The 27,636-nt window shown below is 39.3% G+C and overlaps 1 protein-coding gene across 8 annotated transcripts in view; it reads right to left on the bottom strand.

The window, feature by feature from the left end:
- Positions 1-27,636, bottom strand: part of kirrel3b (kirre like nephrin family adhesion molecule 3b) — a 170,046-nt gene that overhangs the window by 43,229 nt on the left and 99,181 nt on the right. For 5 of the 8 annotated variants that reach the window (XM_085130697.1, XM_085130698.1, XM_085130702.1 and 2 more), the window contains exons 3-6: positions 27,209-27,358; positions 22,223-22,372; positions 8,535-8,704; positions 1,643-1,793 (exon numbers count right to left, since the gene is read on the bottom strand). In XM_085130697.1, the coding sequence (XP_084986823.1) occupies positions 1,643-1,793; positions 8,535-8,704; positions 22,223-22,372; positions 27,209-27,358 (621 nt within the window). The remainder of the gene's footprint in view (positions 1-1,642; positions 1,794-8,534; positions 8,705-22,222; positions 22,373-27,208; positions 27,359-27,636) is intronic. The other 3 variants (XM_085130699.1, XM_085130701.1, XM_085130704.1) reach the window with 1 other exon arrangement.

The following is a 27,636-nucleotide window of genomic DNA, read 5'->3' as shown; positions in this document are numbered from 1 at the left end:
CTTGTATGATGCTAATTAATGTTTATCATCCTGGATGTTGGCAGTTCCTGCTGTTGAAACTTTGTCATGTGAGGACAGTGTCTTGGTAATTAACTTGTCCTTTATGGACTAGGCTTTGAGGAAGATCAAGCACTTGAATTAGAGCACAGCTTGTGTTTATTTCCTCTTGTATCAGGAAAGAACTTTAGTGTGAAGGCACCGCCTTATAATGTTCTGTTCCTATCTTTAACACTTTTCTGAAGACGTTAGATTTACAGCATGTTTGGTGAATAGTCATATAAAGCATAATCTTTTTGCACTTGTGTTACAGATGTTGTTGCTAAGCCAGAACCCTTGCAACCTAATAAAGCTGCACCGAAATTAAACAGATTGATATCGAGAACAAATGAATCAAAGTTCAGCTGAAGTAAGTTTTATTTCAGAGGCAACTTAATTTAGAAGCGGATCTCAGCACAAACTGTAGGTTCTGCTGAACTGTGCTGAACATTACCTGTCAAATCTGGGAGAGGGCGGGGGAGGTGAGAACGAGGGAGACAAGAGCCTAAGCCTTGTGGGAGAAAATTTGAATCTTGACAATTAGTCTCTGCTGTCGCTTGGTTTGATCTCACACTGTGAAAAATGTTTTCAGGAGCTTTAATTGTGTAAAGAGCACATTTTGAAATGCTAATTAGAAACCTGCTCCACTCATTTTTCAGGGTTAAATCATACATTCAGAAGCGAGGATGATGCTATGATGGCAAGCATTTATCACAGACGCATCATTATACATGGTGACAAATCAGTTTACATGTGGGATGACTTCCCTCTCTGACTGCATGACAAAAATGAAGAAGGCAAACTGAAAGAGTTGCAAACACTAACAATTGTTAATCATTTTTTACCCCCACGCCTGAGTTGGCCTGATCGTGTCGTGCCCGCTCTTGCCATGCTTGCCTCTTGTGGTGTGCATAATGAAAAGAATGGAGCCGTCAGTCATAATGGCTCTCTAAATAGCATTTTCTGCTTTATTAGTCATACTTAATGGTGTTGAAGGGGTTGTGAGTGATGCAAAATCCCTTTGTTCAGAGCCCTTCTCTTACTGTGAATGCTTCTTGATCGAAAAAAGATTCCCTGACAATTGAGGCTGAATGTGTTTTACACGCTGGGCTTACTTTGCCTATTTTAGAGGGGAACTGTAGATGTTCTCATCAAAAAGATTGATGGCATGAGCATGGAAATAAAAGAGGTGGATACAGTTCGCACAGTACCATAACAGGCAGTGCCACAGCAGGTAGGTAGATGGACCAAAAAAAGGAGGCTCCATTCATTTTAGATAGACGCCGCCTTTGATGTTGCATCAGAACAAACAAATGGAAAAAAAAAAAAGAAAAACAGTAATACAGCACCAATCCATATGCTGGAGCACTATATGTAAGTAAAAATGGAAACCAATTATAAATATTCACCAGAGCCGAAAATGAATGCTTGATTTTCACACTGTTAGCCACGTAGGTATTTGACAGTGTCTTGACTCTACATGTGAGAAATGCCTCATATTTTTAGAAATGCAAGTTTTAAGCTGACCCTTTGCCCACCGATATTTTTCACGAAAAAGGTCTTCACAGATCAGAATAACAGAGAGAAGAAGAAGTGTTATGCTTACGCTGAATGTCAATTGTGACACTGGTCTCCTTGCCGTTGGGGACTGCCTTGTTGGAGGCTTTACAGATGATCTGCTGACCTGTCTCAATGTTGGAAGGCGATAGGTAGAGTGTGCTTACGGTGCTTTCCCTCTTGCCATCCCGGAGCAAGGTCTGCAAAGAGGGAAGAAATACAGAGCAAAGTTAAGGCAGTTCTGTGGATGAATGCTTAAGCCTCTAAATCTATGCCAAGTTTGTTTTGTTGTTCTAATGGATTACCATAGTGGGACCTTGGATTGGCTTTATCATAATCAATAAATAGAACCTGAGCTATTTTTATGCTGAGCAGAGTACTGAATTCCAAATGCTGCAGAATCCGAGGGATATTGGATTGTATCTTCAATAGTCCCAATTCAAGCTGGGATTATAAATTGTTTAAGTGACGCACAAACAGAGAAAAGAGGCGGAAGAAACGCTTTGCTGGATAAGCTTTGATGGAAAAGGTATAAAATTGTTGCAAAAAGGCAGAAAATTTATGTATACACAAATCTACTCCCTTGGGGATCCAGAGACAAACCCTCAGAACACTGTAGCCTGTAGTTTTACTGCAAAGCAGATTGATAAAAAAAAAAAAGTAGAAATATATTTCTTGAGTTTGCTTTTGTGTGTCTGGAGAGCTGCGCTCTAGTGCATGGCTTGTCATACTCCACAAAGGAAATCAATCTTCTTTTCAGCGCTCATCCTCTGAGCCCTACATTGTGGAAGCCATCTGGAATCAGTTGGTAGCGCTCAGTAGCTCTCACGCTCCCTCAAACGCTCAGGGGAGGGCTCTGGGAGTCTATGTTAACCAGTGCGGGACAGAACAAAGTCACTGACTAGAACAAATTGCTTGGGCAACAGGGCACAGTGTGGTCAACCACAAAGTCAGGATGCATTTCCCTGCCATCTTTTTAAAGCAGGCTCACTGTTGCTCTGCATTTCTTGAAGACACAAAAAAGACCTTCCTATTGAAGAACACCAAAATATTTTACTCCTACGTTGACCAGAAGAAGCTCAGTTGACTTGCTTTACTGCGCTGGAAACTTTGGTTTTACCTCCCAAAAATACTTGCAGTACTTGCCCTTAACTTTGTATAATTTTGTAGCCAACCATTCAATAAGAAAAATACTGATGATCAGATCCTATATCTACTCAGCCGTTAGTTAACTACTGCAGGCTGTTGAGTATATTTAGATTTATAACGTATGCTGTTTAAATGACATAACTAAAAGTTTGCAAGTTTTTAGTACTCTGTACTAAAATGCAACATATAGATTCCATCTACCATTACCAGTACCCATTAATAATAGTCCTGAGTCAAACTGAGATTCATTGCCAAAGTACAAACCAGTGGTAATTATCCATTCATCTCTGCACTTAATGTGAACATTTTAATTATCCACATTTATGCTGTCTTTGTCACTTAAGCGTACTATATTGTAAATAGCATGATTAAAATGTCATGGAAGTTGTAAAACCTCATGGCTAGGCATTTCCAGGAAAAGACTCTGATCAAATTAAAATACGTCAGGGAAGAGTATCTACTAAACGCATTTGAGATTAGAAACTCTGTATTACTGATGCGGGAAAAAAAAGTATTCTCTTGTAATGGGATATTAGATCCTTTGCATACTTGTGGGAAGCCCATTTGTATGTGAAGAACCATGTGATGAAATTCATAACTGTGCATGAGTCACTTCTAAAGCAGAACACATTGGCTGTCAGACGCGGGATATGTCAATGTAATATCCTTTCTGACACAATCAGGATTGTTTCCCTCGTCGCTTTGGACCTGTCTGAAGTCATTAATCTTAGAAAAGGGGTTAGCTGGCTGCAGCATTGAATTCAACACCATGCCACATTATAATTTGATAAATTTTTATATTCATCTCCTAAAGCCATGTGAAGAATATTTTTACCATGGCAGGAGATGAATGACAAAATAACCGGACTGAGAGGGAATGAATGCTTTTTTTAAGCTATAGTTACTAGGTACTTGGTCATTTCTGACCTCCAGAGGGTTACAAAAAAGGTGAAAATTGGTTAATAATAAATGTTAGCTGGAGTTTCAAGATGGGCATCTCAGTATGTCTTTTTTTCTCTCATTTTACTGGGGTCTAATATTTCCTTGCTTTGTAGACTAATTTGGTCTGGCTTAAGTAGGGGTATACCGTGCTTTTTGTGGCTTTCATTTAAGAGACAGACAGCCTTCTTTCTCACAAAAACAGCATCACAGCTAGATAGGCCCCTTGCCAGCTAATATAGCAATACCTACATAAAAGCTAAATGTAAAGCTGTGACTGCCAATCAAAGCTTTAACTTAACATGAAAGTGACTTCTCAGAAGCAGACCAGTTTGGAAAACAAGCATGCAAGCAAACAAAAGAAATCTACTCAAATAGGTTGCCTGAGAACTGAACGATGTCCAATAACAGCTCAGCTAGAGGTGTTAAGTTTATATCCATAGAGACTGATGATTGCAGCTCTGAGCATGTTTGTTTGATGGAGAAGTAAAAAATCCAAACTAACAAACAAATAAAAGAAAATCATATGCCAGTGGTTTACGGTGCTTCATTAACATAGAATAGCACAACCTCAGTACTGAGACCAGGTTTTAAGGTCTGGATAAAGTGCGTCGACCAAATTATTCAGAAACAGTATTAATAACAAGGGAGAACCCTGACTTAGAATGAATTCAGACACATGTCAAAATCACGAGTGTTATAAGTAATGCATATCCCAAGTGAAACATAACTCTGAGCAGCCAAATGTATCTAGGAAAGAAAGTAACAGTCCATACTGAAGACAGATCACCTCAGCATAAAGCATAAAAAATTCTGGAAGCTAATCTTCCCCTAAGTGGCTGCATGTAAAAAAGAAATGGGTAATGGAGAGAAAGAGAAAGAATGAACTACGAGCTTTTCTTTAGTGAGTGGTTTCAAAAAGAATATCCATTTAGTTAACTAGTCATTAAAATACATGAACCTAATTAATAATTTATTAAATAAAACTTGACATACATACCAGAAAAGTTCATCTACTGTTAGTCCGAAATACTGTGATTATTCTGAAGCTCTCTTCTATTTGTATTTTTCTCAAATTGTAATACATGTAGCCAAAAGCAAAATGTTTTTGTCATTTAATGTCATTTAATATACAGTTAATTTAAGTGCAAAGGTTTATAGCCACCTCTAATTTTTTAAATGAAGTTATGAGCACTAGTTCTCCAGACATTCTGACGGTCTTTCACAGTTTCTCTTTGGACATTGGCTACTTTGTCCACTCATTTTCAGTCCATTTCTTGTGCCTGACCATTTTCAGACCTTTGTTTGTTTGTTAATAATGAATGAATCATTCAAGTATAAATTGGTTTTTCTTTTCTTCCTCTGTACTAAAGGAATGAACCAGTGTTGTGTCTAGATATGAAACTTAGCAAAGAACCAATTTTAAATAGTATGTGCATGTCATAAAAACACATAATTTGTTCCCATTTCTTTAGTCCGATCTAAAAATCTCAAAGATAACACAGCATGAAAGGCACAAAATAGTATTTTTGTATCAGCAAGGAGCTATTAGTTAAAACCTTGGTATAGCTCCGTATGGTGTGCAGTGTGTCCTCAAAAAATTTGAGGAAATTGGAAGAAAGTTGAAGACAAAAGCAGATGCAACCGGCCTAAGATAAAACTAAACTCTATCTAAAAGCTGTGCACACAAGAAAAGGGGGAAAAAACTGAGCAACAGTACAAGTTAATAGAAAAACACACAACAGAAAACTATCAATTATGGATTGACCTTCCCAGAGCCCGGATCTCAAAATTACTGAAACAGTGAGATCATCAGTGAACAGAACAGACATAGCACAGGACAAAAGGCAGCCAACATCCAAAGTTACAAAGTATCCCGAAGACTACTTACATAAATTGCTTAAGAGAGTTCAGGATGTGTTGAAGAATAAAGGTGAGCATACCAAATATTGACTTTTAAACTCGAGCTTTGTACAAACTCAGTTTTTGCCTTATAAACTATATTTCCAGGTATGTTTGTTTGTTTTTCAATCAATTATTTAATCTTTTACCCATTTTCCTAGCAAAGTATAAGAGAATGAAGGAAGTCTCGAAACCTTTGCATAGTACTGTATATAGATATACATTTATATATAATTTTCCCTAATAAGATAATTTACATGCAATTTGCTACTTGTCAACACCAACATAAACTTAATTAAAACTGGAAAATCTGTAAAATCATAAGAAAAATTAAATTACATTTTTTGACATTGAGATGACCTAATTAAACTTTGAAGGCATACACAGTGATGCTGGTAAATGTACTGTGTAAAAAATATATATAATTGTTATTTTTCTAATAATTCTTCCAAAATTACTTTGACATGATCAAATTATTTACATTCAAACAGTTTTCCATTTTTAATCTACACCACAAAATGTTCCTCTTCTCTGGAGTTAATTGCACACAACTTGGCACGATATGAAATATATACTTTTATTTCTTTTGTTTTTTAACATGGTAACTGAGGTTAAACGGGTTTCTTTTACTTAACTCAACTCATTGTTTTCAAAAGCTGTTGAATGCAATTAATTGAAGTGATCTATATTTCACCTTTACTTTTAATGTTTAATAAATGAGGTTAATTGGATTGTCAAAATCTTTTGAGATCTTTTTAAAATGGAACCAGTGATTACGTGTACAGTTGAAGCTAAGGAGCCCTTTGACTTACATCATTCCACCTGTCTCAAAACAAAAACAAATGCGACACAATAATGCTCGACCATATTTTAATTAGTTACTTTATTTGTAAGTATTTCCCTTCCCATTATGCAGTGAGTGTGATGATTAAAATACAATAAAGGGCTCTAATTACACAAACCTCCCATGGCTTTATGAGAAAAAAACTCATAATGGAATAAAGGGACAGTAAAAAAAAAGCAGCTGTGTTAAATATTTCTGAGGGTTGAAAAAAAACCCAGACAAAAACTAAAAAAAAAAAGTTTCCTGCTAACACTGATATTATCAACTTCATATGACCTTTAGCACCTTTACCTGGCATTAAAAGGTGACAAAGCAGAGACTGTATACAAAATGGTGTTCAATGCGCCAGAACAAGAATGGCTCATAAAAATATAATTCCTTCCTTTTTTTTTTTGTTATTTTTCCCCCTTCTACCACTGAGATAATCCTCTATCTCCCACTCTCAGGTTGCTACCAAAGCACATAGTGAAGAATGACTTTATGGTAAGGAAGTGCATCATGTTCTTCAAAAGATTTGTTGCACCATTCCAACACAAATGTATCATGGAGCAAATTTGCACACCTCCTAAGCACAGCTCAGACCTTGAGGCTGCGTGTTACAAACAGCCCTTTGCAGTTTTCTGCTGAGCAGCTCCACTGGAGCAGATGGGAGCTGAGAATTGAGCATTGTTCAATAATTTACTCAAGCCCAAGCAAGTCTTGACATTTGAACCACTCACCTTACTTTTCTCTCTAATTATTTGGGGTGCCTCCTCCGTAATACACCACAGTTTATATTTGCTGAAAGCTACCCTCACTAATGATAAGCAATGCATCATTTCAGTTGCTCTCTTCCATGTGAGAACTGACGCGCATTTTTTGCCAAGCAATGGCGTTAATCATTCATTTTCTCTTTAACCACTGGTCCAGTAAATAGTTTGCTAAGAGCTCGTGGAAATGAGGTTTTGAGGCCTTTAGTGGAAAATTATCTTCGGGTCAGAACCATCATTACTTTTGACATCATCACGAAAGCTATTTCTGTGAATCCTCCACCACATCTGCTCACATTAGTCCTCTACATCTGTGGGAAATGAGAAGACCATCAGATCGGATGACGATGATGTAGTCTCCCACACTGCTCTTTGGATCCACAAAGGAGTCATGTTCTTTTAATTGACCCCCCCAACCTCACTTCATAATGTTAGGCAATAGAGATAAAAGAGGAGAGACACACATCATTCGCCTCAACACAGACATGTGAGCATCCATCAGCAACCAGCACAGAATGTCCCCATATCTGCCTTCGCTCTGAGAGGAAGTGAAGGCAGGAAGCGCCCAGTATTAGCAAACGGCACCTCCAGCAATCACTTTATTCAAAACGGCCTGGTGCTGTACCACAGTCCAATCAATGGCATTTATATGCTCTTTGAAAAAAGCCGATAATGGGATGAGGCAGTACAGGGAGCGAGGGAAGGCGGGGGAGGTGTTAGTGCTCTAAAGTGCCGAGTCTCTTTATGTCCTTTGTTTAAATAGAAATAGAACATGACAGTGCTGAATGGACGATTAGCCTTAAGGGCTAATGTCAGTCAAGAGTCTATGGGGATCAGGTGATCCAAACATTGGGCTGGTGTGAATGGGCACTGTTGTGTACCGCAGCATCAAAAGCGTGATCTGTCATTGAGACTCATACTGTGGCATGAAAAGGTTCAGACAGATTCCAGCAGCGAAAGGGACATCGTCAAGTTTTTTAGGGTGGTGAGATAAATGCCACTGAAGGAAAAGATCTAAACACTGAAGACAAACGCAAAGCCATGGATAGCTCTGTGATCTCACCACTATTTGAGTTGCTTTGGATACTGGAGGGAAAAAAAAGAAAGGAAAAAAAGCCGTATTTTAGTAATTCAAACGCAATCGGAATTTTCAAGGGACTGCATTTTTAAAAGCAATCCATCCATCGGTCACTCGGCGGAAGGGTAAAATTGGAGTAGAGTATAATTTAGGGAAAGAAAATGTTAATAATAGTAAAAAATAATAGCAAATCAAGTAATATAAAAAAATTCCACTCTTGCATCATCACGTCATCAACAGCTCTTTTCCAGCTGGTCTGCATACCTGGAATGACACACACCTCTATGCTTACCTTGGAGTACATGGCCCCATTAAGGACCTCTCCATTGCGGATCCAGATAATTGAGGCCGCAGGTTTGGCATTGTCAGCATGGCAGGTCAGATTGAGTGGGTCACCGGCCCTTAGGCTTACAACTGGCCCTCCGCTGATGACTGGGTCTTCTGGAGGAACTATTGATCAGAGACAGAGGCAAAGAAAGACAGGCCGTTGGTAAAATGTGCAGACATGAGATCAAGCTATTGTTTAATGTGTGATATATTTATGTTGATAGCAAAGTTGGGCATATTGACACCCGTATAGCATTATGATCCAAAAAGTTCCGATGACCCAAATAACACAAAACTGCAGAAAAGTAATGCCTGCTACGAATTCACAGCAAAACCCTAACTATATATCAGAGTTAGTTTCCTTTTAATGGGTGCACTTATGATGCCAACAGGGGACAAAATGCAAGTTCATTGTATTAAATTAGGTTTCTTCAGAAAACAAAACCTGCAACTAGTGTTAGGTGTTCATTAAAGGCAATGACTGCAGAGAAAAATGTATTTACCACACACCTAATGGAAAACTCAGTGAATGGTGTGGTTTCAAAGCAAGGAAAGCTTTGCAGACTGAAGTCCCAGCATGACTCTCTAAACAACAATAAACTCTATCATCACTCATTGCAGACTCAGCACATATGTGTCAGCATTAAACATAATTCAGACACACAGATGTACATTTCCTCCCTTTATTTCTTACTGTGTTGACAAATACAGCAGAAGGACAAAAGAAGTGCTACAGTGTTGCATGTGTCTCTAAAACACTGATCAAAGTCATATTCCCATTTTACCCATGAGCTGATCTGTTTTCTCACTCTTTTTTTTATAAGTGAAACTGCAGTGAATTATTGATTGACCTGAGTGCTCATTACAATGCAGATCTGGGGCAAGATGAAATCAAAGGCTGCAGGCAGCTGCCATATTCCCGTGCAGTAGCATCATGATTGGAAGAAAGGTTGTTATGGGTTAGATTTATGCTGTCAAACAGATGTGAGAAGAATGAAACCAGAGAAAATGCAATTTGGGTTCTTTCTGGACATTGAATGACAATATGTATAAAAGCACTCTTTAATGGCAACATTAGGGTTGGATGGCGTGCACTCAGCTATGCTGCTCTGTTGCTCACACTTTAAATAACTGAAAACAAATGTTATAACTTAACTTAGTTTTAGTTCAACGTTGCTAAATGTGTTTTTAACAACACCGCTAGTTAAATCTCAGACCCAGATAGCTGCATTTACAGTGAGAAGAACATTGTATTCCCTGCATATATTTCTGTTTATTTCCAGCGCCGTATTTTAGACTCACTTTTGTTTCCCACTCAACACTCTATTAAATTAGACATAATGCAAAACAAACCCTTCCGACTGAGCTTACTACATTCAGTATTCAGTTGTTCATTTTGAAGCAGTTACAGGAAACAGGTTCTCATTGAGGTTAGTGGTAAATACTGTTTATCAGAAATATACTGCGCACAATAATAAGGTGACTATTTTGGGATTTTTGTCTGCAGATCCCTTTTAGATACAGCAGGAAATAATCGAACAAGAAGAGGCGGCGCTCATCTTGTACTGTGGCTTGGAAACATGTATTCACTGAGCAGATGCAGTTTTAGAGTTTTAAATTGCACTAAACAAAGACCAATTCCTATGTTGACAAAAACGTCTTCAAGCTGTGTTTACTGCATTTTAAGCTGTTGTATTGGTAAAATGGTCACATATCTTTGTAGTTTGAACACACATATAGAGCCTGGTCATAAGGGTAACACAGCACTCCTGTGACAAAGACGTGCAGATCTTGGTCTTCATGCTGTGGTTGATTAGTGTAAGGGTAGATTTATGCTACTGTGACTAATATCATTGTATTACATAACATTATTGATTAAAACATGGAAATGGGAAAAATCTTTATTAAAAAAATAATCTGCAAGCATAACCATCACTACCACTTTTTTTGAGTAAATAAAGGCTTATTCAGACCAGTGTGGGAACAATGACGTCTGTACTCTGGCTAGACCTAACTCTGACCAATCAGACCAGGAAAACTGCTATTTCAAAGACAGTTCAGACTCACTGATTCCTATTATGTACTTGAGTGTGAAAGACAGTGTTAATTCTGGCTGGCTCCCTTTCATCTGTACTTCATTAATATGCGGAGGGTTGGGAGAGGTAGAGGAATCTCAGGTCAGCACAAGCAGATAAGACAAGACAGTGTGCTGATCTAGGCAAGTAAGAAAGAATCTTTGTGAGAATGTGGTCACCACCTGGTTCTTTATCAGCAATTGGAGCAAGGTCAAAAAGATCACTTCATGTTATTCTTTTGCTAAGAATAGAGATTCAGCATGGCATGCAAATGCGAGAGAGAATAAGAGACTGAAAAAAAGGCAGCATCATGAGCCTGGACTATTCCAGAAAGCTCTGCCATCTGTCAATAAATAAAAAAAGTGAGGCTCAGTAATGACACTTTGACTGTTGATTGCAAAAATACAAACCTACTGGTTTGCTGGCAGCGTTCCTTTGCACATATGACTGAAACATTAATTAATGACAAGCAAGAAGGTTTTATATGGAGGGGGGATATAAGAGCTATTAGGAATTGCCAAGATTCTTTCGCTAATCGTCACAACAGCAGCAGTAACAACCTCGATCACGACAGGATGTTAGCTGCTAATGGATTTAAAAATGATAGGGAAAATTTTGGTCCGCTCTCCCATACAAAATAGTCCCAGTTCAAGATTATATCAGGGATACCTTGACTTAATTAATTAATTAATTTTTTAAATGTTTTGAATCATGACACAACAATCGGCTATATTGAGGTAAAACCGCTCACTTGGTCATGGGCTGTCTTCTCATTCAATCATTCTGTTGCTGGCTTATTTTTGTGTTTTCGGCCATTGTATCGTTGCACCATTCAAACCTTTCCTAAACTTCAGGTCAACACATTTTTTAATTTCACAAAAATTTTCCCTCAGCGAGCCCATGAAGGAAAGACCCTCTTTCCTTCAGTTCGATCAGAGAGACTTTGCTGTTTGTTTAAAACATGCTACCAAGGCCTAGTTGAAGTTGTGGTATGTTTCTCTTAGCACACCTATTCAGAGTTTTCCTTGTTGTGAACATGTGCTGTTCCATTACTCTTGGGTCCTTTAGAAATGTTTATGTAGTTCTTTTTTCCCGGGGATGTACATCTCTACGTTTTCGCATAAAGCTGTGATCAAGTCATTACCAGGACTTTCTTGCAAGTGATGGACTCGGGCTTGAATAGCACACATTCATGTAAGGTGATATAAAGCTTAAACTGACTGAAGTCTCACATAAAAGGTCTTTTGCGTAATGTTCAAGGAAACTTTCCTCTCTTGCATACGTTCTAACAAATCAGTTTTCTGTAAATAGGTGCTCAGCCAGGGTCATAGGGTGATTCTAGTAATGAGTGTTGTTATACTCTCCCAGGTTGTTTTAGTAAATAACTGTATGGACCCTTTTGACCTTTTTATAGTCCCAGTTGTTTATTATTCAGCTTTACGTATTCCTCTGAGAGGTGCAAAGTGGACCGTGCAAGAGGAGTTTATCATTTCATGCATAGTGCCGTTACATGGAAGAGGGAGTCGCAGCGAAAACAGCACTGTGGGTACGGTTTCAGGTCATGTCTCTCTGGAGGGATGCTTGCCAGGAAAACACAAAGGGTAAATGGGGAATATAACAAGGAGATGAAGGACATGCCTGGCTGCCTCCATCCAGCATACCTTTGTATCTTTCTGTCCTTCAAAGTGTTTGAGGTCTTATGCAGAGTGTGTCAATATGGAGACAGTTTGTGACAGCCTGGGCTGAAATTCTTGGTTGTGTTAATAAAAAAAAAGCCACAACTTGTGATCATCGCCACTAAAGGAGCACGGAGAATGTTCTATTCAAAACAGAAATGCAGTTAAACTTGGCGCAGAGGAATTGGGAACATCTGACCAATAACCTAGCATTCATTGAATATATAAATGACCAAAAAGTATGATTAAAATAGATCTTTCTCTTCATCTAAGATCTTTCACTGATATCGCCTTATGACTGCCAGGTCTGACAGTTATACGGAGGCCAAACCTTGAACTTGAATCAGCCATCATCATTACTGGGCTGTTTGCAAACTCGGCAGTCCCTAATGGTTCTAAATTAGCTCTTTACTGCAGCCATTCGATGGACTTGGCATAAGTGTGGTCAGTGGTACAGATTGATCACTCCTCTTTAATTACAGGGCTGACTCATTGCAAACTCTGCTCCACTCTGTCCATTTTTTTTTCTCTCGGATAATAATTTAATCCCTTTCAAGGCTTTCTCAAATTTGCATCCGTCTGTGCAAATTTCCTGGCGTGAATTCACACGGACATCAACTTTTGCAGGTATTTCGGTGAGTACACGTTTAATACAAATAAGCAGACGACTGATTGCTGAATTGCCACAAAGCGGTTTGTTTTACGCATGTATTAATCAAACATGCAGCATTGGCAGTGGCTGCAGCTCAAGATTTAGGTAAAGACTAACTGTAAGATACAGCCAGTTCATTACTTTCATCATTTGAAAGCTTTCTTTGGGCCTGATTTGAGTGTGTGTTTTGATCCGGTGGCTTCAGATCATAAATGTCATAGTGGGTTCTAAGGAGCCTTTTATTTATTTCTGGGATAAATCCAAATTGCTCTGTCAAAACTCACATTCATTTACCTCATCTGATGCTTCATAAGTCTCAGGATTCATTTATGTGCTTCGCATCGCAATAAATGTCTGACTACATGCCCTACCTTCTATCAGAGTGAGTGAAAACAGACAACGATGTCAGAAAAACATAGAATTCAGTGAGATCATTTACTGGTAGTGTATAATCAATTAGACCACAGCATATTGATGTGTAATTAGCAGTGAAAAGCAGTAAGTCTGTCAGCTCCAACGGGGGCTTGAATAAACCCATCGGATCATAAAGCTGCCTTTTGTCTCATGGTACATATGAATTATCCAAACACCGGACATAAAGCTTGAATTTATGTGATAGCTTGCACTAGAGTTAGCTCGTCGTTTTTAGGAAACCAACACTGGGAGAAGTCCTCCAAAGCAGCCAATGAAATCTTGTGAGCACCCCAGCTTTCCAGGAGTGCGAGCAAGGAGGAAAAGCAATTTGGAGGCAAATGAATGAGAGAGTTCCACATAAGGTGGCTGGACGATGTAGGGGAGGGGAAGGCTGGCAACGTGTTAGCTGTGCTTCGGCGGACGTGTCCTGAACATCAATGTGATTCCTGACTTTCCTGTCTATTCCAGGAGAATACTTGCACGGGCTGCCTGTCACCCTGCCGCGACGGCTTGCAGAGTTTGTGATAGACAGATCAGGAAAAACAGAAGAGTAGAAGGTATCCACCCAGCGCAGGGTGGATACAAGAGACATGTGTGGCTCACTGGCCCAAATCACCGGCCCTCTTCAAGTGCTGTCATAGTACATCTGTTTGGAAGCAGAAGATCTTCAGCCATGACTGTGCACATGCATGAGACAGGAGAACAAGTAAGAGTGAATAAAAATGAAATGAAAAGGAAAATAGGAGAAACAGACAAAATGGCAGATTGCAGTTGCAAAAACAACAGCACAGCACTGATTTGTAGAAAATCCATGGCGCCGTGGTGGAAATATGAAATAATAAGTTGCTAGAAAAGACAAAGAAGAGTAACGAGAGTAAAGAGAGAGGTAGAGGAAGAAAGGAGCTGGACGCCAATGGGACAGTAAGGGGAGATGATCAAAAGGTGCAAACTAACTCATTTTCGCTAAATTTTAATATGTACAGTGTAGAAACACAGCACGAGTCGGCATCATGATCTCTGCGAACACTGCCAAATAAAATGGAGGGAAGGAAGGATGAAGATGAGATGAGGAGTGGGTAGATGCCAGAGCTGTCAGAGATGTGCACTGCTTGCTCCGTCACAGCGCAGCCATGTGCAGCCCTAAGCTGCTCTCCACAGATTGGGAGGGTGCTGACATTGCTTCTCACCACCCAGCTGAGTTGTGCTCTATAATTACGTGTGTATTATGTATGTATGTTTGAATTTAAGGAGTGTGGTGTGTATGTGTGTGCGCGTGTGTGTGTGTGTGTGTGTATGTGTGCGTGTGTGTGTGTGTGTGTGTGTGTGTGTGGGGGGGGTGTTAGGCAAGGTCAAAATCCAAGTTCCAACTCACAGTTAAAAGTAAAAACTTTTCATTCAAAATTTCTGGCAGTTATCAGCCCTTGTTGTTATATTTCTTAAGCCAATCATTAGTTTGCTGACAAGAATTACAGTCAACTGAAGAAAACTGACTCACTGAGTAGTGCGGTGCATTCAAATTAGCTCAGCACCTGTACACAGTCGGTACTGTTGTTTCGCGGCACATGAATTCATGTTATTTCTTCTCCTTCTGTTCAAATGCTGAGAAGGAAAAAAAAAAAACCCAACAAAAAACCAAACATCCTACATACAGCCTGTCTGCCATAATCGCACACCTGCTCACTGCCTCTGATACCATAGATGTAGTTATTGTCCCATCTCATGTTGCAGGAAAAGGCAGTGTAATGTGAATGTTACAGTCAAGTTTTCTCCCAGAATGACTGCCGTTTAGGACACCTTATCTCTCATTATACTACTGAGATGCTTGGCTAGGCTTAAATTACCTTTTGTAAAAGACAAATTGGTTACTTACAAGGAAATCTGCAAAGAATTTAATAAGGGTTCCTCAAAATGTAGCTCAAACAGCAGTATCCGGTAAAAAGGATACTGATATGGCTGACTTCGGTGACTGTAACTTTAACCTTTAATGAAAAAACGAAGAATCAAAATCTTAATAAAAGAAAGATCACGTGCAACTAATACAGAAAATACAGGTCTTCTATATAAGCTTTTACTTGCCCTTGGACTTACTGAAACATACTTCAAAGGCAGCACTTGAAGCTAAAATGCACATTAATAAACTATTTGTGATAATTTGTGGGGGGTTTTCAGCACAAAAACTTCTAATTCTACAGTAGCTTTCTTTTCTTTTCTTCTTTTTTTTTTAGCCCTGCCCTCAAAGTTCATTTCCATTACTAAAAAGATGGCAGTGTGATCCTTGAGAAATAATGAATTCAGACTTATCCACAGAAATGGCTGATTCAGCTTTGGCAGTTGAAAACAACAATAACAAAAGATACCCTTGGGCTTTTGTGTACATGAATATTGTTGCTGAAGCATGGGCCCAAAACATTAACAATGCAGGAAAGGGAAAACAAATATCTTGCACACAATGGTTCATTCAAATGGCGTGCTATCAATTATGTTTGTCAGACGACCAGCGTAATATTGTATTTATGAATGCTTTTCATTTCCAAAGATCTTCTGCGGGGGCTTTGAATTTCAACCGCAGCACCAAACTGCACATTGGTTCTTCCAGAAGTGAATCAACCACATATGGTTTAATTGTAAATGTAAATGTTGAAATGCTGATGCGCAAATATGCAAGATTAATAACAGAGCTTATATTAGGAGAAAAAAAGGTCAAAAATGTATCTTATTGCACACTCAGACAACTATTTAAGCGTAACTGGATAAACCGTAAAATAAAGGGTCACATTTCAAACTTGATACCAGCACTTGGAAAGATATTCAGTACTATTATCAACACATGCAAAAAACAGAAAAGGCAAAACAGATGTGAAGAATACCAATCCTTGCACGGCTCTATAGCCATGTTAATTTCCTGTGCTTTTGGTGGCTTGCCACCATGTTTTTGTTGCCGATCAAATAGAGCTGTTAAGGTAGGCTGTTGCATTTTCTGTCTAGCTGCTGGTAGACTATTCTCTGCTTCAATCTGTTACAAAAAAAGAAACACAGCACCCCGGTCTTTCTTCATAAAGGTCGGGGTGCCAGACTTGAAGGTGCTTCGCTGAGTCTGTTGCGCTACTGTTTAAGTGCTCAGCTGATAGTGAGAGGAGGGGCTCCGTGCCTGTCTGTCTGCACCACTGCTGTGTGAAGCTGTGTGTCAGCTGGAGGAGGCGACGACAGCAGCGCTGGTATCAATACCGTTACAAATGAGTATGTGATCCCATAGTTCTTTTCAGTATCCGTTTAGCATCTGAGTACCAATTTTTTGACATGATTTGGTACATATGGTACATAATAAACAAAAATTAAGAACCGTGATATCCAGAGACACTGGTGTTACACAACAAGTGATGCAACATTTCTGAATGGGGGGGATTATTTTCTACTACACAAAAAGCTTTGCAACTCTTTTTTATTTCCTCCAGATAACGTCGACATCTTAAAAAAAATCTCCTGTTTTTATATCCATGCTTCAAGCCAAAAAAGAATCTCATCAAGGTTAATGGATGATCAAAAGAAATACTTGAGAATAGCTGGTGATGATAAATGAACAATATTGGGCCTAGTGGCCAGGCATTTTTATCTTTTGAGTTTATCTTTAGTAAATTTTAATGAACAGCCAACAGTGAACAGTGTGACAAAAGCGCTCTTTTGAGTTTACAAATTAACAGTGTCCTTTTAAGACAGGATTCAAAATTAAGAGAACTAACTAATTAAAGGAATTCAAGGCTGTCCATTAAGTAGGAAGGATTCATTAAGTGACTGGGGAAAAAAAGGAGCGAGTAAATGCAGATGGTGACAAAAAAACCCCACTTAAAATAAAGACTAAAATGTCTGTCAATAAATGGCACTACAATTCATTAAAAGCATATTTCTTTTGTGTAAAGGATTACCACAATCCAGTTAATTTAAAATAAACCTAACACCTTAGATAAGTTTTTTCAGCCAAAGACCTTAATCAAACAACAGTGATCCCACTACCTTTTATTCCACCGGTCCCCAACCAAAGGTAGAAAGATTAGAGCAAAGGTCTGGAGAGGTGCCAACTAGCTGCAAGGGATATAATTAGCCTCAAGGGTCTTTTTTGGACCTAAAACCCTCCATTCTCTTCCTTCATGACTAATTCACAAGACCTTGATTCTCCTTTGGCATCTGAGAGTAAGCCTGCAAGCCATGCAAACTCTTAAGCGCACTATCCATTTAGTTGCCAAAGCTTTTCGATGAAGGGACTTCATTACCGTTTATAAATGTTGATGTAGTCAGTCTTTTTTAACTTCCTTACTCTTCCCCATTTAATTATTGGCTGAAATGAATAAGAGTGAAGTAAAGGCTTTCGCTCTGTTTTCTAGTGAATGGGTGGGTTGTTTACATGTGTAGTTTTTACAAGGCCAAACTCAGTGAAAAGAAAAGAGAAAAAAAGACAGAAAACTTGAAACATGCAACTTTATTCTTTAGCAGTATGAATATTTGTGTTCTGTGTTTCCAAAGATATCAAAGTTAAGTGTTGAGAAGTTACTCTGACATGGCACATGGATGTATATGGGCTGAAACGGAATTATAAAAGATGGAGAGGAGAGCTTTAGATTTATTCTGCTGTCAATTTGAAAATGGAAGACTTTGTGTGCGTGTGTGTGTGCACTGGTGGGTGTGAGGATGCATTTAGGCATAATGCATATATGCCTATGTGCCGTATTTGTGTCTGCGTGTACGCATATAGGCATGTGTGTGGCCGTAGCTGCCTTCCAAGTTGATAGACACACTCTGTCACCGCTGGCAAGTAATTGACAGCTAGGAGTTTGCAGTGACACAGGCCTTGCATATATTTCCTCCATTACCTTGTGTGTAGATCAGCCTGGAGTTCTCCCTGGCAGCGCATTGTGGAGTCATTGAGCTTGGCAGGGGATTAAACAAACACCTACCATTCAGGCTCATGCGGAGGTACGATAAACTCTCTCGCTCTCAATAAGTCAAATACGAATAAAGGTGTTCCCTTTCTCGTAGCTTATTAGCTAAGATAATACAGTTCACCCAAATGCTGCTTACGGTTGAAATTTCAGGGTTAGCAAATAGTGCTTTATTGCTTTAATTTACTTGGAATATGCCAAGATTGGACCACATGGAGTACAGTGGGGGGTGAAATAAAACTGAAAGTAGAAAAATATTTGCATCCACTGCTAATGGCAACTGTGTGCTCCCATATGAGCATCCTTTCACTGAAAGCAGCTTTTACCTAGAAAATTTCCAAGGCCACTAAGGCTAAACAAAGTGGTGTTTAGCATCATATTAAAGAAATAATACATAATCATAAAGAAAAGTAATGATTTTTTTTAAAAAAAGAAAAAAGGTAAATTAAAAACAAATACAAAATAAAAAGATTATAAAGGAAGAGAAGGAAGAAATGATAAAACATTATTAAAAAAAACAAACAAATAACTCAAAGTGGAAGCAAAGAGAAAGCCAGCGTATAAAAATATGTCTTTAGAGGGATTTAAAAGGCGATAAAGAGCTTGCCAATCTGATCTCTTCGCTGAGGTTGTTCCAAAGAGTGGGTGCCCTGATAGAAAAGGCTCAGTCACCCTTGGTCCTCAGCCGAGATTGTGGGATGGCCAGCATAGCCTTGGCTGAGAACCTCAGGTTACGACATACTTTGGTGTGAGCCCAGAGCTGGCCTTGAAAAACATTATTAAAATCTTAAGATCAGTTAATATTAATAGGTAACCAATAAACCTATTTATTTATTTTAGTTTTGTGTCTGACTGCTGCACATGGACAAGCTTGATGATGTTGATTCAGACATAAAAATCTATTATAGTTTAACTGTAATATTAGCATGTGTAACTGCCTCTAGATTTCATTTGGTTACAATTTGATTGCAGAGCAACAACCTTTTTCAGACACAGGGAATAAAGGGAAGTTTAGACATGGGTCCCAGCCTTGTGTGAACATAAAATGATTTGGCTGAAATTTGTCAGAGATTATTTTTATCCATTCAACTAATAGCATTGTATTTATATAATTAATAATTATTAATAATTAAGATATTATCATTATTATTTTTGAATAAGTCAGTGATCATTTTAACATATGGTGCCACTAGAAAAGAAATAAAATATAAAACACAACTTCCCAAAAAAACCCAAAAAATCCAAGAAAAACCAAAAAACCCAAAACATCTTTACTTTGTCTCTGTAAACACAAATCCACAGAGCTAGAGAGTCGGTCCTTAAAAACCTGCTTGTGGAAAAAATGATGAGGGGAAAAAAACTTTTAGCCTTGAGTAGCATGCTATCCCCGGCTCACAACGTCTGCTTGAACCATGCACATAGTGAAAATACTGCCCGAAGCAGCACAACCATAAAACACAACAAAATCATTTTTTCTTTTTGTTTTCTTTTATTTAAACAACTGAAAAATAGCCAAACAGCAGATGGTGCTTCTCTATTGGTCACAAGTTATTTGGGAGCATTTTTACTTCTTTCCCGTTGTTGAGTGCAGCAGCAGAGCCCATGCCAGATGTTAACAAGCCAGCTAGCTAGCATTACCCAGCATGGTCTTCAATGGTGCCATTTTTACAAATAGGGTTTTATTAGTTTTTGGACTAATTTATGCCTCAACCGAATACTGTGTTCCAGTAATGTGTTGAAAAGAGCTGTGGATTACTAATTGTTCCAAAAAGTTGAAACAACCTTTTGGGGATTTTCTTACCTAGATGATTGAGCATGCATCAAAACATTACTAATTTTTATTATATATTAATGAGTGAGTGATAAAAACTGTGACTGAGTTAATATAGACCTTTTTCTCCATACTCTAGACCAGGGGTCTCAAACTAAAATGAGCTGTGGGCCACTGCTGGCACTGTCATCTCATTGGAGGGCCTCTTTAGTGTTCAAGTAGTACAAAACAAACAAACAAACAAACAAGAAAACACCCCAAAATATTCCCGATAATGTAGTGTTTTGTTTGTGTTTTTACATTTCAATTATTGTTTAACAACACAAACTGCAAACGTGAACGCAATTTTTTTTCTCACTCTTAACTGAAGCCTTTCATTGAACTACCAAATAAACAAGTTGGTACTCTCTTTCTGGCCGGACACGTGGCAGCACTTCTGCTGTCATTTTGTTCGTATTTAACAAAATAAAAATGCAGACATAAGTGTACACATTAGCTTTTGACTGCAAGTGAAAATTGTTTTCTTTTCAAACAACTCTCTCACTGAACTAACACAACCAATCCCTCAACATGTTTGTACTCTCTGCTCATATTAAATCATTTGTGTCTTTTTAAAGAACTTATTTTAACACTGCACTCGACAACAAACACGTCTACCCTAACAAAAAAGTAACTTCAAGGGCCAAATTGCATTATATTTCTTCACGTCAATATACGGCCCGCACTAGGGGTGATGTGGGCCGCAAGTGGCCCCCGGGCCACGAGTTTGAGATCCCCGCTCTAGACTGTAGAACCTTTAAGTGGGAGGCCGGTGTTATAATTCAATAAAGTTGCTTGAAAAGCCAAAGTGGAAGTTTAATGTAGGAGAATCATGCATTAAAATGGGTATTGCGTCCAGCAATAACATCTTGAATTGCCTGTCTGGCTTTTTTTCTTTTTCCCCTAATGTCCCCTGAGTGTGAGGTCTGATTGCAAAGTTTCTAAGAAAATCTCGATGTTAGAGCATCTGAACTTTGAAGGATGTGAACATGCACCCTAAAAAGGAAAGCAGTAGATGATGGGAAAAGTGCAGTCACACCAGACATTTTAAACTCTGAAGAAGTATCCATAATTATTCACTTATATCCATTTGCAGGGAGGGGGCTTGTGCTGCCAGAGAAACATTATGCTGCAATTTGTCTTCCCCTCTCTCGTTTTCTCTTTCTGTTTTCTCCCCTACAAAATCGTTAGTTTCACTTTTCATTAGGCTGGATCAATATGGCGGATGAGTCGCTAGTGGTGAGGGCGTCAGACATCCCACAAATTCCCCACTCTTTTCACTCATTCCTTCCTTCGCTCTCTTGCTCTGCCACCAACGTGAGTTATCTATTCGGCGCTCACCTACTGAGGAAGGTTAAGGGAAGAACGCTTGAAAGACCCAGGTAAGAGGCGTGAGCCAGAGGTTGGACTAGAGCTACCCAATAAGGCAGAAATGAAAACACTGAATGATAACCCAATAAAGTTTAATTAAGAGCCTGTCACCTCTCAAGCTTATGGTAATAATGGAAATGGAGGCTGCATGCCGAGGAAGGAAATTAAAGTGGAAATAAGGTTCTGTAAAAGTTTTGTCATATTGACACTGTCTGCCAAATGGGAAAAAGTTATCACGGATTCCTGATTCCCTTTCAAAAGCTTAAATAAAGGATCTTTTCTGTTCAAGATTCGCAACATCATTTTTTATCATGTTTTGGAAAACATCACATGAAATATTAGTTTTGATTTGTTGCTGGAAAGTGGGAAGAAAAAAAAACCCTAAAACCTTTTTAAGCATTGAATTTGTTAGTGTTGCTTTGAGCTCTGGTGGTGCTTCTATCCAGTGCTTAGGTCCAAGAATACTGGGATTTAATACATGTATACTGTTATTACACTATTGTATCAAATAATTGGAACAAAGGTGTTTACTTTGTTCTACACATTTCCCTAAGTTAAGAACTGATAGTTGACAGATTAAAAAGAGAGAAGCCAGTGCTTTTTTTTTTTTTTTTTTTTTTTTTTTTTTCCACAAGCCATTTGGTGATTGGAGCCTGCTGGCGCTGGTACAGTGGGTTTGTTTGGAGTTGCCGTGTGCTCAGTGTTGACTTACCCAGAACAGTGAGGCGGGCAGGACGGGACCTCATGGCAGCCTGAACTGCCTGGCACTCAAACACTGCATCATCCGTCAGTTCAACACGCTGGATTCGCAAATGATGCTCCCCTGAACCATGGTCGCCAATCACTGTGTAACGAGGGTAGCCTGCAGTGCAAACACATTTGTCCGTTTGAAAATGAAAATACTGTGCACTCGCCAAAAGCAAGATGATAAAATGATTATTTTTAAAGCTTTTAATAACAAATTCATTTTGTAAAAAAAAGGAAGAAAAAAGAAAACACTGCTTTGTTACCTTTCACAGTTCAGCCATTAACATATTAACTTTAACTGAGCTGCAAAAGCATGTAATTTAGATAACAGAGAAACTGATTTTACAACGACTTTATAGGTGAACATAGCGTGAATGTTAATTTATACTTCACTCACAATGCATTTTCATACATTTCCATGTTTTTACAGCACTCCTGCCAATTTTAAGGAGTAGCTGTAGCATTCAGGATAATGATTTTCTTTCCTTTTTTCTACTTCAGCTATAAACAGGAATTAGTTTGACTTGTTCCAGCAAAGCTTTCTGAAATGATTTACAGCTTAATAAGGGAAGAATGGAGAACAACATCCAAGAGACATGGACATTTTGCACAAGTCAAGAGAGATGGTTTCAAAGAAATCACCCTCAACTATTATCGAAATGTGCACTGCGAGTGTTTAGCGGCACGCGTCCCTCGATGGGGTTAGATGAGCAAGAAGAAGAATGAGTTTAACTGGGCGGCTCTGTGGGGTATTTTCCGCATGCTTTTGGATTTGCTCGTTTCCTAAGATAGATTCTCTTTTTTTTCATGCCCCATATTTTTAATTACTGTGGATACAGTGCTTGGAAAACACAGAGAATGTGTGTTTATACAAATTAAACTCCCACAAATGCGAGTAACTTCCAGCTGAGAACTGCTTTTTCCTCCAGTAGCGCTTATAGAAATATCATCGATGAACCTTGAGGAGTGAATTGGAGAGTTTTACAGGGGAACAAGGGCACTCCAAACATTGTGTATTGTAACAGGAAACTTCACACTTTCTGCACACATACTTTTGTTCCAAAAAAAATAAGTTTTGGTTTCTTACCAACAGATTTTTGGGAACAAAATATGGATTTTCCAATAACAACCACCTTATAAGTCGAGTTCACTTCAGCGATCCCTCAGAATCACTATAAAGGGTTTGCTCTCTGATTATATGTTTTACTAACCACAGGGAACATAACAGACTGGGCAGCCTTATAACAGCTTTTAAGTCCTTGAATTTGTCTACTGCAAAATCCCATCGTATGCTCAAAGTCCAATTACTGATGGTTGCTTCATTGAATCCAGTAGCCTTTAATAGAGCATGAAGTGGGCCTCATTATATGCTGGTGGGGTGAGTTACAGCCGATTAAACTACTCTCTGCATTTCATCTTCCAACATGTAGCTTTTAATCTTGTGGGCCTATACACTGGGAAGAACAAAGGACAAAAAAATGCCTAAGTATAAGCAGCACAACCAGGCAGAGGACACAGGAGAAGTTTAAAGACGTGGCACGCTAACCAAGATGACCAAAATGCCACCAGCTACTGTTATGAGGGAATACTTAGAACACAGTTGATGTCTTTTTTCTTTCAGTGTCATATGGAGGAATGGCAGTAAAAAAAATGCTGTACATACAGTTAACACAAGCCCAATCACAAGTAAAAGCTTCCATGAATAGTATTAATAACCACTGCCTGTAAAGGCGCTTTCTACTTTTCCACACTCAGGAAAGAAATAGTAAAAAAAACAGAAGCTTAAATGAAAGGATGCACCATTATGTTCACAAGGTCACCCGGAGACCCATTTTGCTTCAGTTTTATGTTCACTGATGAGATTCAAAGCAATAGTGCCATTTTGGATCACAAGGGTAATGATCATTGCGCAAATCTGAATTATGTGACCTTGAGTTGACTGCAGACTCCACAGCCGAGCCTTAACTGCACCCGGGAAACAAGATGCACTTCACAACTTCGCTTTGCTGGTCTTAATTGTGGCAAGGTACGAGGCATGCAAATTTCTGTTACGCAAACAGATGATCTTGCCAATTACCTCATCTGTGCCTCTGGCAAACTAAGAATAATTTCGCTGTGTGAGGACATGGCTCCGTTCCAGTTTCATCTCTGTGCATCAGCCGAACCCGAAAGGAATACAATTTGCATTTGCCGTGGATAGTAAATGACAAGAATGTGTCTAATTTCCAAACAGTATAAACATGCTGAAATGTGTTTGTCATCTCATAAGCACCTTGATCATGTATTTTGCCAATGTGACTGAAGTTATACTGATACACATGAAGACTGATCACCTCGGCACATGTGACGCGGGTCATTGATCTTAGATCTCGGGGAATTTCAAAGACACCACGCGTTACCCAAAGCAAACAATGTAAAATAGGCCCATTAAGGAGTAATGAATCCATCAGAGGAGAATGGATTTGTCTTCGGGCCGAATCAATGGTGACCGTGCGCGTGCACGTGTGCGTGTAACTATACAGAGACTTGAGGCGTGGCCTAGTGATTTATGGCGTTTACCTAGAGCACATTTCACACAGTGTAAGCACTGGGGGATAGAGAAAGGTTTTGCTGCATCTGTGAACAGATGACCGGAGTGTTCAATTGGATCTCATGAGAGGCAGGAGTAGCACCTGCTCGCATCTAAAGGTCTGCCATCAGTCTCTTCTCAAGAAAGCGTCCTCCTGGAGTATATCCACAAGTGCATGGCAAAACGTATATAAACACTTCCCCGTCCATCTTGTTCTGCGTGCACACCGGGAGAATTCACTTATAGCCGCTCTGCCCATTGTCGCTGTCAAACTGTGCAGCAGTTACATATTCATGGCATTGACTGGCATGTGGAGCTGCTGTGGGGCTACTTCACTTTTCTTTAATTAGAGTGGAAAAGCATGGCACAAAAGGGAATGAAGAGGAAATTCAGGGACAGATAGGAATCATTGGCTTTTGTGCTATGATTTCTCGCACTGAATGGTGAAAGAGTTCTCTCAGTTTAATCACTGCTCCTGTGAATGGAAACAGGTCCCAGGCGGAGCACGCTGCCAACGCAGCTTCTTTCTATGAATACCCAAGCAGACCTATATTATTGAAATGCTCCATGCAACATTTGATTCGTCGCACTTTTTATGTATACAGCTGCCAATTTCCTTTCTTTGTGTACATCTTGCAATGATGTACCATCACTCGTTTACTTCTGCATGCGTTACTTGTTTAGGTAGGCAGGAGCAGCAAAAGAAAAAAGAAAAAAGAATAAAAAAGGGACAGCTGTGGAGTGCTTTATTTTGAAAAAGTGTCATCTGCTTCAATAGGAGCCACTCAGCCTCTGTCCGTATCACAGGGTTGATTTCAGCAACCTTTCCTCCCCCGACAGGAATCTATTCCTCCTTTATATGAAACCGTGCACATTTTTAAACTCTCAAACTCTACACATCGGGCCTGATCATTCACCCAAACAACAGGAAGAAGAGAGCTGATGGCGAAGGTCAGAGTTTCTACATCCTGCCCGTGGCTGGGAAATTATTTACAGATGCGCTGTTAAAGAGTGATCTGCTGCAGTTCTCCTCGGTGTGACGACCCGACGTTCTCTCTTTCCTCTTTTCTCCACCTTACTCCGACTTTACCCATTCTTGAAATGAGATTTCATCTTGATCGTTTTGTCTTGTTAAATCAATAAAATAGAAGAGGATAAACATCTCTGCTCCACTCTGACCCTAAATAAAATTGTGCTCCCTCTTACTCCCTCTCTCTTCCATTCTATCTCCAGCAATCATAAGTACTTTCCCCATCTGCCTCCTTTTCCTCCAAAGAAGACGCGAAGACTGTGGGACTATTGTTTACAGCTACCTCTCAGCCTCCCCTGTGCCTGATAAGGACCTGAAGAGAGAATAAGATGGCTTTACTGGGGCTCTGTCAGCCACTGAGGTTTAATTACAGACCGCGCTGGTGACAGGAAAAGGACTTTAAAGAGCGTTTGCTAAAGGTCAGAGGGTAGAGGACCTCAAATCTGTAGAGCAATACATATTTAATCGCCGGTGATCACGAGAGACATTTGTGTTTTGAAAATGGCCACAGTTGGATATTGTGACACTGTTCCGTGAATCGCAATTAACTCAGATTTCTCAGTGGTCACAGAGCAGACGTGCACGAGGCAAATTAGACAGCTCTAAAATAAAGACTGTGCCCTTAAAGAGTAATGCATCCCGCTGCATACAGAGCCCTGCATAAACATTAAAATCAATCTCTGTTTCAGGAGAATTTTATGAACCTTTAAATAAATAATGTAACAGCGACATGGTGTTGCCGGGTTTTCTTATCCAGCAGCTTTTGCGCTTCAGAAGATTGTTCAGGTTTATTAAAAGGAGCGATGCGTTTTCTTGAAATTCATCAAGGTCGCCAGCACACAAAGCTTTGATTGGTTTGACAACAGGCTACTAAGTGACAGTGCAGTAGTCACTTTTGCACTAAATTAAACAATTAAGACAATTATGCACGAGGTGCGGTGTAATTAGAGGACACCAGGTACTCTTCAAAAAGCCATTTAGAAGCCTGAAGCACCAACAAAGACCAGGGCAACAACTCGTTTCGTGCTGCAGTTGGTTTGAAACTATGAAAGATTCAACTTTGCATGTAACAGAGTGACATAAATGAGTTTTCTTTTTGCTCATTCATGTTGAGTGATACAATTAGTGCACTTGCAATTCTTGATTGATGAAACACACTATTAGGGGCCCTGCTTTATCTCTCTGTGGATTCATGTATTTGGCAAAGGGTAGCTTGTTGACACGTGTGGACTTGAGATGACAAAAAGCAGCCATTTGAATATGACAGTTATATTAGAGGGTATAATTAATAGATGAAACAGAGGGCAACACAGAAATCCAGGGTAACATGCTCAAGGGAGATAGATGCTTACCAGAGAGGTCTCTGCCCACACCCAGCGCCAAGCCGTTTTTGATCCACAGGACGACGCCGTGATAGCCGGGGATACTGCACGGTAATGTCACAGGTTGGCCTGCCACCACCACCAGGTCCTGTGGCTGCTGGGAAAACATGGCCTCTGTCCCTTAAAAAGCAAAAGAAAGAAAGGCAAAAAAGAAAGGGGATGGGTTAACCGTAAGCAGATTAAATCATCGCGCTATTTTTAATGTAAGCTAGTAAAGTGAAGAGGGCAAGAAAATGTTTACATCAAAAAAAAGAAGGAGGAAAGAGAGATGTTTTTATAAGCACCTGCTTTCAGCGTGCAAAATACCGAGTGAAGAGAGAGGGAGTCGTGCACAATCACGTTGAAGCCTAAAGGGTGATATACAAATGTGGCACATCCTTTCAGTATTCATGATACTG

The sequence above is a fragment of the Neolamprologus multifasciatus genome, chromosome 14 (genome assembly GCF_963576455.1).
Source record: "Neolamprologus multifasciatus chromosome 14, fNeoMul1.2, whole genome shotgun sequence".
In the NCBI taxonomy this organism is placed as follows: domain Eukaryota; kingdom Metazoa; phylum Chordata; class Actinopteri; order Cichliformes; family Cichlidae; genus Neolamprologus; species Neolamprologus multifasciatus.
This window is presented reverse-complemented; position numbering and strand designations above follow the sequence as displayed.